The sequence below is a fragment of the Sardina pilchardus genome, chromosome 24, assembly GCF_963854185.1.
Source record: "Sardina pilchardus chromosome 24, fSarPil1.1, whole genome shotgun sequence".
Taxonomy (NCBI): Eukaryota; Metazoa; Chordata; class Actinopteri; order Clupeiformes; family Clupeidae; genus Sardina; species Sardina pilchardus.
The window spans coordinates 26,843,496-26,858,645 of record NC_085017.1 but is presented as its reverse complement, the minus strand read 5'-3'; the positions used below and the strand labels follow the sequence as shown (position 1 = coordinate 26,858,645).

Sequence of the window (15,150 nt, the reverse complement as noted above, 5' to 3'; positions counted from 1 at the left end):
TACTACATGCTTGGGCTACAGTGACAATGCAGCGTCGCATAGGAGGCTGTTAGGCAACAGTGCTATGAGAAAGGATAATGTGATCAAGATGTAAGTTTCTTGCCACTCTTTGTTGAAAAAGTGTTATGCAGTAGCCAAGGCTAGACCCAACATTAACAATGAGCCTATTTCTGAAGTTGTCACTGAGCATCAGTGTCAAAACCTGATGTCATTTTCTTTTGCTGTTACCCCTCATTGAAATTCCTTTGATTTTTTTTATCATGAGTAGGCTAAATAGTGCTGATACTTCCGATGTTGACAGACATAGACTTTATGAAGATGTAGTGACACAAAATTTATGTAGTGTTTAAATTTGCCATGAAATTCTTGGATAGGAAAGATGAGGGTCAAGTTCAGCATAAAGATAACAGGCGCATACCACTGCTCTTGGTGGCCAATACGTATAGTGTTAGGTTGCAGTCCCCATGTCAGAGGTCCATGCTTTTGCCAAGCCAATAACTGGTTAGCTGACATCACATCCCTATGCTGCAGTGATACTCAATCTGTGCAGATGCATATCTCCTTTCCTCTCCTCCTGCAGCAAAGCAAACATGACAGTAATTCGTCTTCACTTTCAGTGCCTCGGGACAACGCAAAATAGCCCAGCTGGTCCTCTAAGGGACTGAGGATGGGAGTGACATTTTACACAACTGAGCTGTTTAACCATTTTTGTCAACACCTGTGTCTGAATGAGAATAGGCCTACAGAAGATATTTTATTCATAGGCTGCCAACCCACTCAGGAAAAAGATATTGAAATGTATTTTTAAGTGTCAAAAATGTAATTGTGGGCCAATTTAGAACTTTTACATATATTTCAAAAATATGTTGTGGAAAATATATTTCAAATATGTTTTTGTTGTGTATGGGCCTGTATGGGCATTCAGAACAAAAGATACAGAAACATATGAGGTTTCGGGAAGCAACTGTTTATGAAAACCTGCAGGGACAGCCTCACCTAACATCACCTCAGGCTTGTCTAGGGTCATTATCTGCTTTAGCACAGTTTTTGTCGGGGACTGCGATTTCCCTGTAATTGTTTGTTTTGGCAAAAAGTTTCACACCGAAGCACACACCAACCTGAAGTAGCGCTAATATTTATTGATCAGAACTAATCTGATTGCAGGTCGGGTCCTTATCTACAGTACTCCATGATGACTGTGGCTGGAAATGATTTTCTCTCACTTCTTTCTCAAAGATTTCTCTTGCGTAGAAAAAAGACCAGAGTTCAGTTTTCAATATTTTATAGATCAGGGTACCATGAGTAACATCTCAACAATGGTGCTGAAGCAAAGAGGGAGGAGAGGGCAGGTGCACGAAAGTTACCCAAAAGGGACGGGAGTGTGTCCTCCTTCCGCCCCTCCTGTAGGCAAAACAAGGTAACCAGGCCTTGGGGGTTCAGCTGTCCACCCGACTCAGCCAACCCTTCAGCACTGGGCTATATTTACCCTTCTTCCTGGGTTACAGAGCCCCGCCAAGGGGTGTCAGCAGACCTCTCCACCGCCACCACCCCATGCCGCCCCTGCTGTGGCAATTATGCCGGTGTTGCTGCATCCCAGCCATAGTAAACACACAGGGAGCATTCCCCTGCCCACCCCCACCCGCGACCCACTGGACTATTCTTAGCAGCTGGTATGTACACAGCGGCCTCATGGTCCGATCGAAGAACCCAACTTTCTCCACGCGCGATTCCAGCAATCATTACCAGTGGTCCAAGAGCGACGCATCAGGGGGAAATGCAAGCGGTTCTCTCTCAGCTGATCCGCGAGTGATCGGGGGAGCAAACTGGCTGAAGTTTGTTCAGCGGAAAAGGGAGAGCAGAGGGATAGGTAAGAGATCATGTTCTGTTGGAGCGGGCTGTGTTAGCGACGCTGTGACGCTTGCTTATTGACTCAGAGAGTGTTGCCTCCTTCTTGTCAATAACAGGGCAGATCAATGAGTCATTTTTGCCTCTAGACTGAATAGTTTTCTGAGAATGCATTATTGGACTGTTTAATTTGCTTCTTGCTCTTCCACCTGTCTGTATTTGTGCCAGGCCACAAGAGCAATGATGTCAGACATTCCAGAGGACTTTTTCGCCACTATTTTCTTGAGCATGATCAATTAACAGGCTGCTTTTTATGTCTAAAGTGAGATACAATTTATATGTACAGGTTTTGAATATTCAAGCCTTTTTTCTGCCTTTTGCATTTGACAGAATACACAAAAACGTTTTAGGTTTGTAATTGTTCGACATCAACTTTACATTGGGAATCCAAAAATGGAACTTGATTAATTCAGTTTCAGCAAAGTTATTATTTGACCATTGAATGCTTTCATCTGACTGGGGAATACCATCAGTCACCATCTGTGGCAGCACTGGTAGTTATTAATAAATAATAATGATTAACCGCCTGGAATAACAGTAGGGGGTGGCCCCAGTGATCCAGGGTGGAGTAAAATCAGTAGCTGTCTCTGGGGTGATTAGACGACTTAGTGTTGATAATAGCCCTATGACATGTCCCAGTCTAAACGAACATAAGCAGTCAAGGGCAAACCAACCAAACAGGGAGGGTAGGGGGGGACAGCTGGGATGTGACATAACTGTTTTGATAAAGATGGCTCTGATGAGGGGAAACTGGCCAAGCGCTACACAAATTCATCATGGTGATTTATGATGGAGTGTGAAAATAGAAAGCTGTGTATGGTGTCACTGGTCCTCACATCAAGGTCAATGTCGCAGCAGGGCAAAGGTTGAAACAACTAGACCAGAGGATATGAGGGTGAGAGCGACAAGTATATCTTGTGGCACATGTTGGTCGCGACATGGTGGCAAACACTATTATTACATTTCCTAAATTGTAATACGCTGCACTGAGGTACTTTATCCTCCTTGTAATTGTAGGTTCAGAGTGGATTATTTAACTTGGATGTCCCTTGAGAGGAAGAAAGCTTCAGTACACCCTCAGGGTATACAGATGTACAATGAATTTAGACTCTGTTCCTCAATAGTATTACCCAAGTGTATCCAAGTGTATTAGCACTCCCTGAAAGGGCCTTGGGAAATGCAAGGACCATTTATTCTATTTTTCACTGGTCTACCATACATCAGCTAAACGGGTGTACTTTAGGTAATCAAAGAAGCACTGTTCATTCAGAAATGGTTGAGCAGGAAGAGAAAATCAAGACCGGAGATTGAATTACTCCAGTCTAGGGCAGTAAACAAAGAATAACGTGGGAACACTCTTCTCCTCTCCCTTTACAGAATGGCTACTTCATCACTCGAGGTTTTTCCTTTCAAGGACCAGGAGCTGCCAACACACTTGCTAAGTCAACTGAACAGTCTTCGTCATGAGCAGATCTTTACAGATGTTCTCCTGTGCACAGAGGACCAGGAGATCCCTTGCCATCGGAACGTCTTGGTTTCCAGCAGCCCCTATTTCCGTGCCATGTTCTGCAGCAACTTCCGAGAGAGCAACCAGGCTCGCGTGGACCTGAAGGGCATCTCGTCAGAGGTCCTGAGCGGCATCGTGGACTACGTCTACACCGGCTCCATCACCATCTCCATGGAGCTAGTTCTGCCACTGATGCAGGCGGCATCCATGCTGCAGTACGGACGCCTGTTTGAGGCCTGCTCCGTGTTCTTGCAAGGGCAGCTCAACCCGGACAACTGCCTGAGCATGATCCGCCTCTCGGAGATCCTGCACTCGGACAGCCTGCGCGACCGGGCCAAGGAGATGGCGGTGCGGAGCTTCTCGGACGTGGCGGCGTCCGAGGACTTCTGCGAGCTCTCGCTGCCGGAGCTCATGTGCTACCTGGAGGACGACCGTCTCTGCGCCGAGGAGGAGCAGGTGTTCGAGACGCTGCTGGCGTGGATCCACCACGACCCCTTCTCGCGGCGCGGCGCCATCCACGACCTCTTCAAGAAGGTGCGCCTGCGCTACATCCACCCGACGTACCTCTTCCAGTTCATCGCCAACGACCCCCTGGTCCAGTCGTCCACGCTGTGCACGGAGATCATCGAGTCGGTGCGCCGGCTCATGTTCTCGGTCAGCACCAAGTGCGCGGGCGAGCTCAAGCCGCTCTGGACCACGCCGCGGCGCTACACCTGCCACGAGACGCTGGTGGTGGTCGGCGGGCGCAAGAACAACGAGCAGACGTCGCGCGAGGCCCTGCTCTACGACGAGCGGACGCAGCGCTGGCAGTGGCTGGCCAAGCTGCCGCTGCGGCTCTACAAGGCGGCGTACGTGTGCATCCACAGCATCCTGTACGTGGTGGGCGGACTCAGCCTCAGCCTGGCGTCCGGCGACAGCGCGGTCAGCGCCACCGTGTACACGCTGTCGCTCAAGACCAACCAGTGGCGCACGGCCGAGCCCATGCTGGAGGCGCGCTACGCCCATCAGAGCGTCTCCTACCTGCACTTCATCTTCGCTCTGGGGGGCATCGGAGCGGACAAGCAGATCTCCAGCGCTGTGGAACGGTACAACAGCATGTTCAACCAATGGGAGGCCATGGCGCCCATGCCAACGCCTGTCCTGCACCCAGCCGTGGCTGCCAACGACCAGCGGATCTACGTCTTTGGAGGGGAGGATGCCATGCAGAACCCAGTCAGATTAATTCAGGTAAAGAAAATCCTAAAGAGATTCCAGGCATTATAGGTTAATAAATAAATAAACAAACAAATAGTGTTATGCTATGTGTGTCCAAAATAGCATGCAGGGAGAATGACATGCAGCTAAGACAAATATTCAAAGGATTCACAGTGGAAAGAATTTATGTGTCTATAGCTATGTAGTAAATTGTTTGACTGACTGACTTGAGTTCTGAACTTCAGGTAATCATGGTGCTAAATGGAGATGATGACCTGCTGAATTCAATCAGATTTTCACTTAGAATCAAAGTTAATCACTCCTATTTTAAATGTAGAATCAAATCTAAGTTCATCTCTCCTATTTTGTATGTAAAGTGATATTCAGGATGTTACTAAATTGTGATAAAACACTGAGAGAAGTGTATCCAGAATTTGTATGAAAATGTGGTAATCAATAATGGTGATTAAATAATCTGATCTCTTAAAGGTCTATCATATCTCTCGCAATCATTGGTCAAGGCTGGAAACCAGGACAGTTAAGAACGTGTGTGCACCTGCTGCTGTGATAGAAGACAAAATATACATTGTTGGAGGTGAGCTTAGCTTTCCATCAGTATATCTCATACTCTAACATATCTACGTCTTTCAGTAGCAGAACTCAGAAATTCAGGTCAGTTAAAGTTAAACAGTTAAAACGGAGTTTGTGAGTGTCATGGAGATGGTGAGCATGTTGAAGTGGGGCAATGGTCAGACAAATGAACAGGTGCCATTCCTCTCTCCCCAAGGCTACACCAGACGAGTCATCGCCTACGACACCAAGGCCAACAAGTTTGTGAAGTGCGAGAACATGCGCGAGAGGAGGATGCACCACTCAGCGACGGTCATCAACAACAAGCTCTACGTCACCGGCGGCCGCTTCCTCAACAGCCACGACGCCATCGAAGACTCTGACTGCTTCGAGTGCTACGACCCCAAGGCGGACGTGTGGACTTCCAAAGGCTCGCTGCCGTACAAGCTGTTCGACCACGGCTCCCTCCCGCTCGTCTGCGTCTCCAACAGGCCCAACCCGCCGTGAGCTCCGAGAGGGGAGTGAAGTTCCGCACGAATACGCGTCGCTTCTCAGATGCCCCCCCCCCCCTCCCTACCCACCCCCTCTCGCCCCTCAATCCTCAGCACGGCACAAGACTTATGGGCCCGCAGCTGGCACTGGGAAGCATCTAGGCCTGCTCAGATTCCCCCGGTGGCGGTATGGGGCGCCCTGCATTGCGGGCGCTGGGGAATGCAGCTGGAGCTGGAGCATCTGCCGCGTCCTAAATCAAAGGCGATTTTGGGCCTGGCGAGCCGAGTTGTCACATCCAATGCCCCGAGGGAGTGTGTGGGTAATGTGCCCAGGGGACAAGGGAGCGCAACACTCCGCTGCTGTGCACACAGATTGGGGACCTCACTGATGCGTGGCTCGTGCCCCAAATACTCTTTCCTCACCATCTAATCCTGCAAATAGAACTGAAAAAGGGGCCTGGATATTAGTCTGCATCATAGGACAACTTGGTTTGGAGGTCTATTTATCGCTTAAGGGTACCAATAGAGATTTTTTTCCCATCAGAAAAGCATTGACACCACTTGACACCATTAAGGCATTAAAAAAAAAAAGTAAAACGTTGTGGATAATATACATTCCTGCCCTGAAACCCTGGGCTAACGTTCGCACATGCTAACAGAATTGCCCAATGTTAGATAACAGGAGCTGTGCGATTTTGGGATAATAGCGCGCGCAGTGATTGAGATTCAGCAGGTGGCCCACGGCCCCCAAGACCACGCGGCCACTTTACGCGAGGAGATGATTGGTTTTGGCTGAGTCCCCTCGGCGGGCGCGCGGGAGCAACGAGAGCCATCTTGTGTGATGAGAGAGCAGCAGGATGCGCTTCTCCGCCCGTCTAACCGTCTCCCCTCGCCGCTTCAGAGATCTGCTCTCGAGCGCAAGCTGTTATTGCGTTTGGAGATGAAGACTCTCTGTCTGTCGCCCGTGATGACACATTTCCAGAAATGACTCCCGTACGGCAATAAAGGTGGATCCTACGGAGAACGTACGAGAAAAGACAATTGACAGTTAAGGGCTAGGACATGAGAGAGAAGGCAAAATGGAGATGAAAGCACATTTGACGGCATTTTGGCCTTCTTTAAAAGCAGTCATTTTGAGACGTCCTTGACTCAAAGATTTCCCTTCACTGAGTGCTTTGTGAGTCTTGCAGGTCACTTAGGAGTGCCTTAAATACCATTGAGACACAACTACAGGAGGGAAGAGGAAAGGCGTCTCTGGTGTCCCCACTAGTGTCCTATATCCAGCTGATTCCATTCTGTGCTAAAGCACATTTCACCCTGCGGCGCCAGATAGCCCTTGACAACTGTAGTCATGGGAACCAGGAGCCACTAAGACAGGCCTGTTTTGCACTAGTCTTGGAGCCACATGTATATGACACTATACAAAGTCATGTTTGCACCCACAACGCTACTACTTTGTACAGTATACAAATGCACTATCCAATGACAAGTTCTGCAGAGGTTTCAAATTTGATTGTAGACTGTGAATTTCTATTTTTTGTCTCTTTTATTTTCTTCCTGTGACTGTTTTGTAATTATTTGATATAAAACATGTCTATAATCCAAAGCGATACATAAAAAAAAAAAACAGGGGTCATTGTTTGGTGAAGTGTGTGAAGCGGAAGAGATGAACAGATATGAAGTGGTGATTGGGGGGGGGGGGGGGGGGGCGGGCGACATTAAATGACCCAGGTTCTTGAGAGGCCATTTAAAAGTGACCCCATTAGTCTCATGCCATGTCTCCCAGTAGCCTGCCCTCTGTGGTGGCCACGCTATGGGCCAGACGCTGGGGGCTGAGTGGCGCTCCGTGAGTGGCCTGACTCATGTTCCCTGGCACTGGCTGACATCAAACGTGACCTTAGAGCCGCACGGGAGAGGTGCCCGAACGTCAAGTGTCACGTTCACGTGGCCCCCGAGCTGGAGCAGATGGGCGCACGAGAGAGCGAGCACACACACACCGCCTACACTACGCACACACACACACACACACACACCCACACCACACACACACACACACACACACACACACACACACATGCATGCACACACGCACACACACACACACACACACACAGACACGCAGGCACACACACACACACAGACAGACCCTTTCACCTTCTCTCCCTCACGCTCAGACACACACACACACACACACACACACACACACAGAGACCCTTTCACCTTCTCTCCCTCACACTCAGACACACCGAGAGGAGAGTGCAGACCAGGCTGGCTGATTCAGATCTTTGCTGTGACGGGGGGGGGGGGGGGGGGGGCCGTGTTATTATATCTTCCTGTTCCCCGAGGAGTAGAGCCATTAGGTCTGCTTGAGCGCTGTGCTGTCAACTCCCTCTCAGCGCTGCCACTGGCCAGCTCCTAAGCGCCGCAGCGCCACTCGTGTTACCACATACAGGGTTACACCGAGACTTAATGAAAGAACTAGCTGAATTTTGATACGTGTATTATGTCTGAGTTATCGTGGAGTTATTTTTACACGCCAACCCACCACACACACACACACACACACTCACGCACCAGAGATGGATTTACGTTCTCTGTGAGACTCAACAGGTGGTATCACTCAGCCAAGAGGATCAATACTACATACAGCTTGTCAGGTATCTTCAACTCTAACGTTCACTTTTATCTCACATACAGACATGCATGAATGAACATTTATTGAGAATACATCTAAGATTACAGTTTTTCAACTAGAAAAGCACTCGGAGAGCGCAGACCTCCACCAAGCGAAAACATAAATGTCTCCTGGATCCAGACGGTGATACGGATCACTTCCAAAATGTAATTGTTTCTTCCTTGGGTCATTTCAGACCTTCCCTGAAAATGTCATCGAAATCCATTCATGACTTTTTTAATTATCTTGCGAACAAACAGACAAACAAACAAACAGACCCATAATGTATACAGACAAACAAACACACCCTGATGAAAATATAATCTCCTTGGCGGAGGTAAAAACATATAAGTGCTGATCTCTCTACAATGCCCTATGTAACCTTCAAAAAATATACGGCACATTACGGATCCATGTTTCCTGATGGTCCATGCTGAGGGCTGCAACCACTATAGCACACCTCTCAACAAAGAGACTAACACAAGTGCTTTGTGGAGAGAGCGGCGTCAGACTCCGTAATGAGGTGTTGGCTGGGGGACACTGACAGGATGAGCTGAAGCAGATGGCACAAACAGGTGGGTCAGGTCAGGGCCCTGTAGGAGCAACTCGATTTAATTATTGAAAAAGCTGGGCGTTCTGCTGAGAGCTCCACACTGCCCTCTACTGGACAAATTCCCATCGAACAGGAACATGATCAACCAGGCAACAAAACACCCATTCAGAATACACTATACAAGAATATTTCAAACTCTAAAGCCTACTCTCGATGTTTCATTTCTAACATCTACATTAATAAACTCTAAAACGCATAGAATGGATTTGCCAACATTGTAAAGCTTATTCTCATTTCTCAAACTATGATGGACCAGAAGGATTTCTGTTCAGAAATACAGGCAGTATTTCTTATTCATTGTTGGACCCTTTGAAAACACATTTTGAGTACTTGGAGAGGAAAGATTGAGCTTTTCTCGCGCTGTTAGACACTGTCCAATTCAGTGAACTGAGTAAACTGCTTAGTCCTATTGTTCATTCAGTGTGACTGTGCCTTTACAGTAATGTGAAAGGCAACTTGTAAATAATGTTTAAGATCTTCATGTCCCAATGGATCCAGGTATTTTATTTGTTTATTTTTTCATCTGTTAATAACAGCTAATAACTGCTAATGTTGACTCAACCACACATTTGAGTAGATAAGCTTCTTAACAACAGTGGCCTTGATTAAAACAATAACAACAGCTTACATTTATGTAGCACTTTATCGTGACAACCAAAGTGTTTACCTCACTAACCACCACTGATGTGTATACTGTAGCACCCACCTGGGTGTTGCACAGCAGCCATTCTGCGCCAGAATGCGCACCACACACCAACTCAAAGTGGGCAGTTTGGGAATGAATGAATTAATTAATGAGCCAGCTACACTGGGGGAAGATTAGGGGGCCAGATTGAATGAGTCGACTTGGGAATTTAGCCAGAATCCCATAGAATTTACTCTTTGCCATTTGCTTTAGTCACACGCCGGCCATTGTAAACCAAAATGAGGACTGTTTAGCATTTCATCCGAAGGACGGCATCTCCCACAACAGTGTTTTGGCCAGAGGGAAGAGTGGCACCTATAGCCACCCACCAACACCACTTCCAGCAGCAACTTCATTTTTCAATGAAGTCTTCAACCAAAGTACTAACCTATACTAGAGTAGACAAGGTTCCTGACTGATTAACCAACCAGCGCTCAGAGTTGGGGTGACTGCTGGTCATCATTCACAGGGTTTTCTCAAGGGTGTGTGCTCTCAATACTCCTCATATCAGCCTTTTGAGAGCAGGGGCACACATTTCCAGTATGAATAATGCATGTGCAAACTCATTAGCAATCAAAAGCTATTCAGTCAAACAGGAATACAGACAACTCTTTCTATTCACAATGGCTTATTCCAGATTGAAGCCCTGTTGTGAACACCGATTTTGCTTCATGAAACTAGGGGATAAACTGCAGTGGTCCTGGTTCAATTCACCCCGGCCTTCCTCCTCAGTATACGACCTGCATTTCATAATCACAGATGACTCAGCTAATTTCATTCCTCTCCACTCCTTCAGGTGACTGTACATTGGTGTGGTAGGGAAGGGCATTTCTGCCAAAGACAGTGTGACAGTGTGACAAAGAGACCGAATATGTCTGATTTAGATTTCTTATTCAGACTGACTCAGTTTTTACTGACTGCATGTTTTATATTTATGCTTTACCTTCTACAAGTGCCTTTTAAAAAATATATTTTTGTGTATTTCTTTAGATGCATCTGACCTTTTAACATCGCTTCATGGTCCTGGCCTTGGCTTTTGAATTTGCTTGACATTGCAGGAGGACACAAGGTCAAACCACTGGTTTCTCCAAACTATGATGTTGTGAGGTATGATGGTGACCTCCTTAACCCATATTTTAAGCCAGCATTTGTCAATTTGTTATGGATGTGCATGGCAAGGCTCACCTTCATTTGTTCAGGAAGAGGTTCCTGCTTCTACTACTGTATGTTGATGATGTTATACTACTGTACGTTATACTATACAATATGATCCTGGTACACTGCCCCATCTGTGGGGTTACCCTTGTAGTGGCATTTGTTTATGTAATGATTATTACCAGCATGAACGCATGAGTTGCAGCCCCTTAGTTCCTAAGGAGTATCTCATCCCAAAAGATTCCACGTGCAATCCACACTCGTGGCAATAGCCGTCTTACCCAGGGTGAGTGCACATTCCCTTTCCATTTTGGTCATGTCATCTGCCTTCAGCTTCAGCATCTCAAACACTTCCCCTAATACCCCTAATGTCAGCTTAACATGTTGCACCCTCTTTTGAATCGTTCTGATGTTCAGGAGGATATCTGTCTGGAACACCATAATTCACTAATGTTTCCATTAGACCCCCAAAAGGGGTCTCCTTAGATTAGGTAAGAGAAAGACCAATCCTCTAACTAACATAACTCAGATGGTGTATGAAATGTTACTTTGTTCTAATACCAATACCAGTTATACTTGGGCCTACCAAATACCACAGACTTGTATGTGTCATCATGACTTCCCTTTATTTTCACTGTACCGATCCGGATTAACTATGTTTATTTGTTTTATTAATGTATAATGTAGTATATACTGTAAAATACATTTGAAATAATACACATGGTTAATCAGGGTCGGTACAGTGATTATGTATATATATACAGTATATATATATATATAATGTATGTATGTATGTATGCCACAAAACCCCATGGCCTTACGAAGGCACAGTAGTTGAAGTTGAGCTATAATGTATTCATGAAAAACACACCACATATCTGGAAACACTATCATTATCACTCCAAAACTAATGAAAGATTAGTTATAATTTTCAACCAATTACCCATTTCTTAAAACCAAGATTATGTTTTTCAAAGCCAAGAGGACAGAGGATGTAGTGTAGTGTAGCACTGCAGTAAGTCATTTTGGACACTGGGTGTCACACTTGGCCAGGCCAAGGTTTTTTTTTACAAAGAATTATATCTGCAGTTTGACAGTGAGACATCATAATAGTATTATTATTAATCTTATTACACTACCTCCTAATTTTCATGCATGGTGGTAATGCAGTAATGCGGATTTGTATACCCCCCATCCCCAGTCCCTTCATCTGTTCAGTGTTCATACACTGGCATAATAGCAGGTGGCCCAGGATACTTTATAGCCACATTTAGCAGAAACGTACTGTATTCACAGTCCAGTAATTTCCAGGGTATAAGCCGCATTGTGTATACAGTAAGTCGCAGGACAGTGGTTTATGCAAGTTAAAAGAAACAAAACCATATTAATACCATACTAACTGCCCCCGTGTATTATTTAGCAAAATCAATGTATAAGCCGGGAATGTATAGTCAGGAAATTCCTAACTGAAAATAAACTACACAAAGAGACAATCGTACCAAAGATAGAATACACACAACAGAAGGGTTGAAATTTCAACACTACTTTCATCATTTTATTGTATTTTTCCAATTTTAAAAAAAGAGAAAACAAATTACAGCCACATTTTTAACATGCACATAATTATTCATAACAGGTAGTCAATGTGGATTTGCAAATATTTTAAACCTCATTCTTATTTTTCAAACTATGAGGAATCACACAAGGCTTCCTGATCACTAACAAATTACAGGCAGTATTTTCTTTTTTAAAAAAGAAAAAAGAAAAAAAAATCATTCATTTGGACCCTTAAAACAAATGTTGAGTATTTGCTGACAGCAGATTGAGCAACAACCGTTTACCCTGTTAATGGAAAGGAGATGCCAATTAAATTTTAAAAAGTATGGAAAATTCAAGAAAAAAAGTATTCTGTGCATAATTCTGAATCTATGGCACCGTTGACCAGTTTGACCTCAAAGTATAAAACAAAACCAGAAGAAAAAAAAAAGCAGAGGACTTTAAATATGCATTTAAAAATTAACTACAAGTTCCGCTCTCCTGTAAAAGTGCTGTATGATAATTATTTTGTCAAAAATAGTGCATTACTTAAAAATGAAATACATCGCATCAATTGTTTCCATGAACATATTGATACAAATTATAATATTAAGATAATATACTCATTTTTTTTTACTATAATCCATATTTGAATGTTAGAGGTACAGATCATTTAGAGTGATCTGGACATGTGACTTGAAGGATGAACGCAAAAAAAAAGTCCACAAGTGATTTTACTATGTACAAAAAACAGGCCCAAAACATATACCATTCCGTATGTGAAGAGAACATTTGGCACCAAGCAACCTATTTAAGAAACAAACGCGTGCTGTAACGGACAGAAAACATGTCTGTAAAAAGAAAAAGACAAAACAAAACTCACTGCCTTCATCTTTGAATCAAAATCTGAAAAAAAAAAAAAAAAAAAACTATATATATAATATACACATGGAAATCTGAATCACGTTTCAGACAATCAAATCTGTTATCAACGTATATTCTTAGTTTCCGAAATTTCATAATAAATCAAGCAGCAATCATGACAATCAAATGAGGGGGGAAATTGAAGTAATATTTGGTCAAACCAGTTGGGTCGAATGGAGCCTGTACCTGTCAGACTAATCAATCTACCATGTACATGCACCATCCTCCCTGCACAAGAAAGGGTCTGGGAAAAGGAAATGGATGTTTCGGCTTATGTACAGTTAAGGTCCTGACTAGTTTACATACACACTAGTAAAGTTACCATCAAAGTGGTCCCATTAGAAAAAAAACATACATTCTCAGGCCTAGTGCAGTTAAACACGTTCCACAGCCTAAACATCTGACGTTTCCTCAATATCTGTGATCACAAAAAAAAAAAAAAAAAAAAAGGCTCTTCTTAAGTCCATCAGGCCTCTCAGTAGAGTCATGCACATCCTGAATGTGGGGTGTGCTGGTATGGGCTGGCGTCAGGGGGACATTTGGGAAGAGCTACTGTAGTCCACGACTTTGGCTTCTGACCAAACCAAAGGTTACCTGAGACAAAGATAGGGTGGGAGGAGGAGGAAGGATGTGGGTTCTGAGGACCCATACTCAAGGTGAGACATCTCATTAAAATACGGGCTGGTCCATTTGGTCAGCCCGGGCACTTTGATCTGATGAGGGAGAGAGAGATGCAGGGGTAAAGGGGCTTGGCAGTGGGTGGGTGGGGTTGGGGTGGGGGGAGAACGTGGTAATGTAACTATTTACAGACGTAACAGATGTGGTCATTCTCTCTCAACCTGGTTGACCATTCTAGTCCTTGTCCATTCCATTCCATTAAAAGCCTTTCTTCGCCTGAGCACACCTCCGTCCCCTCCATCAGACACGTTCCATCGCCATCTTTAACACCGGCAGGAACTCGCACGGAAGCGTCGCCACGGGTGACAATAAGCAGGAGAGCAGACAGACACGACTAATCAATCGAGGACAGAACCAGCCCCGGTATAATACATACTGTGATTAGTCTAAAATGGCCACCGACGTGTGTAGTGTTGTGTAGTGTAGTGGTTGGCGTGTGTGTGTATGTATGTGTGTGTGTGTGTGTGTGTGTGTGTGTGTGTGTGTGTGTGAGAGGGCAAAGCGAGGCGAAACCGGGGAGGAGTCCTCTCCCTCACACCTCGTTGATAGTCCTCTCCGTGGGACGGAAGTCGGCCCCCTTGGGGGAGGCCAGGTAGAAGGACTGCGTCTTGCGCTTGAGACGGGCGCGCTTGGTGGCCAGAGAGAGGCTGCGCTTGCTGGAGGAGATGATGTCGTGGATGAACTTCTTGCAGTCGATGCACACGTCCATGGTGCTCCAGTCCTCCGTCAGCTCCTTGGGGAGCTCCATCTCGTCTTTCGAGGTCGACTGCTCCCCGCGCTTAGACAACCTGCACATCAGAGGAAACAGAAGGGAAAACAGAATTACATTGTGTGTGTGTGTGTGTGTGTGTGTGTGTGTGGGGGGGGGGGGCGATGTGATCACAGCTGTTGACCACTTAAGTGGCGCTAAGGAATAGCCTTCTAAAATATCTCTGAGACCAACAGAACCAACTACCATCTGTAGTGCATTTGTCAAATACAAACAGCTATGAGCAGCCTTAAAGGGACACTTCACCAATTAGCATTAAGCTTGGTATCTTTAGAAAACCAGTCATGTTTTTGATTGGTCGTGCATCATTCCCTCAGTTTGCCTTGAGATGGGAGAAATACGGATTTCAATGAAACCTATGAATAGGACTTCCTGCTTTCAATGATGTAAAATGATGATTTTTACATCATTGAAAGCAGGAAGTCCAACATTGAAATCCGTATTTCTCC

At 45.3% G+C, this 15,150-nt stretch overlaps 2 protein-coding genes across 5 annotated transcripts in view; one reads left to right on the top strand and one right to left on the bottom strand.

Moving 5' to 3' along the window:
- The first annotated feature begins 19 nt into the window (after positions 1-19).
- On the top strand, positions 20-7,294 carry klhl38a (kelch-like family member 38a). Of its 2 annotated transcripts, XM_062528825.1 has the most exons (4): positions 20-1,867; positions 3,283-4,639; positions 5,096-5,201; positions 5,394-7,294. In XM_062528825.1, the coding sequence occupies exons 2-4, from the start codon at positions 3,284-3,286 to the stop codon at positions 5,681-5,683; spliced, it is 1,752 nt and encodes a 583-aa protein (XP_062384809.1). In that variant the 5' UTR covers positions 20-1,867; position 3,283; the 3' UTR covers positions 5,684-7,294. The 2 variants fall into 2 exon arrangements, with proteins under 2 accessions (XP_062384809.1, XP_062384810.1); XM_062528826.1 differs by lacking the exon at positions 5,096-5,201 and having other exon boundaries at positions 5,394-5,582.
- A 5,027-nt stretch (positions 7,295-12,321) lies between these two features.
- Positions 12,322-15,150, bottom strand: part of spire1a (spire-type actin nucleation factor 1a) — a 39,879-nt gene continuing 37,050 nt past the window's right edge. For all 3 annotated transcript variants that reach the window (XM_062528820.1, XM_062528822.1, XM_062528821.1), the window contains one exon: positions 12,322-14,720. In XM_062528820.1, coding sequence (XP_062384804.1) covers positions 14,465-14,720 — 256 coding nt within the window. In that variant the 3' untranslated portion in view covers positions 12,322-14,464. The remainder of the gene's footprint in view (positions 14,721-15,150) is intronic.

Coding starts and splice junctions, on each gene's coding strand:
- klhl38a (XM_062528825.1), top strand. CDS start 3,284: ATGGCTACTTCATCACTCGAGGTTTTTCCTTTCAAGGACCAGGAGCTG. Junction 4,640..5,095: donor ACCCAGTCAGATTAATTCAG/GTAAAGAAAATC, acceptor GATCTCTTAAAG/GTCTATCATATCTCTCGCAA. Junction 5,202..5,393: donor CAAAATATACATTGTTGGAG/GTGAGCTTAGCT, acceptor TCTCTCCCCAAG/GCTACACCAGACGAGTCATC.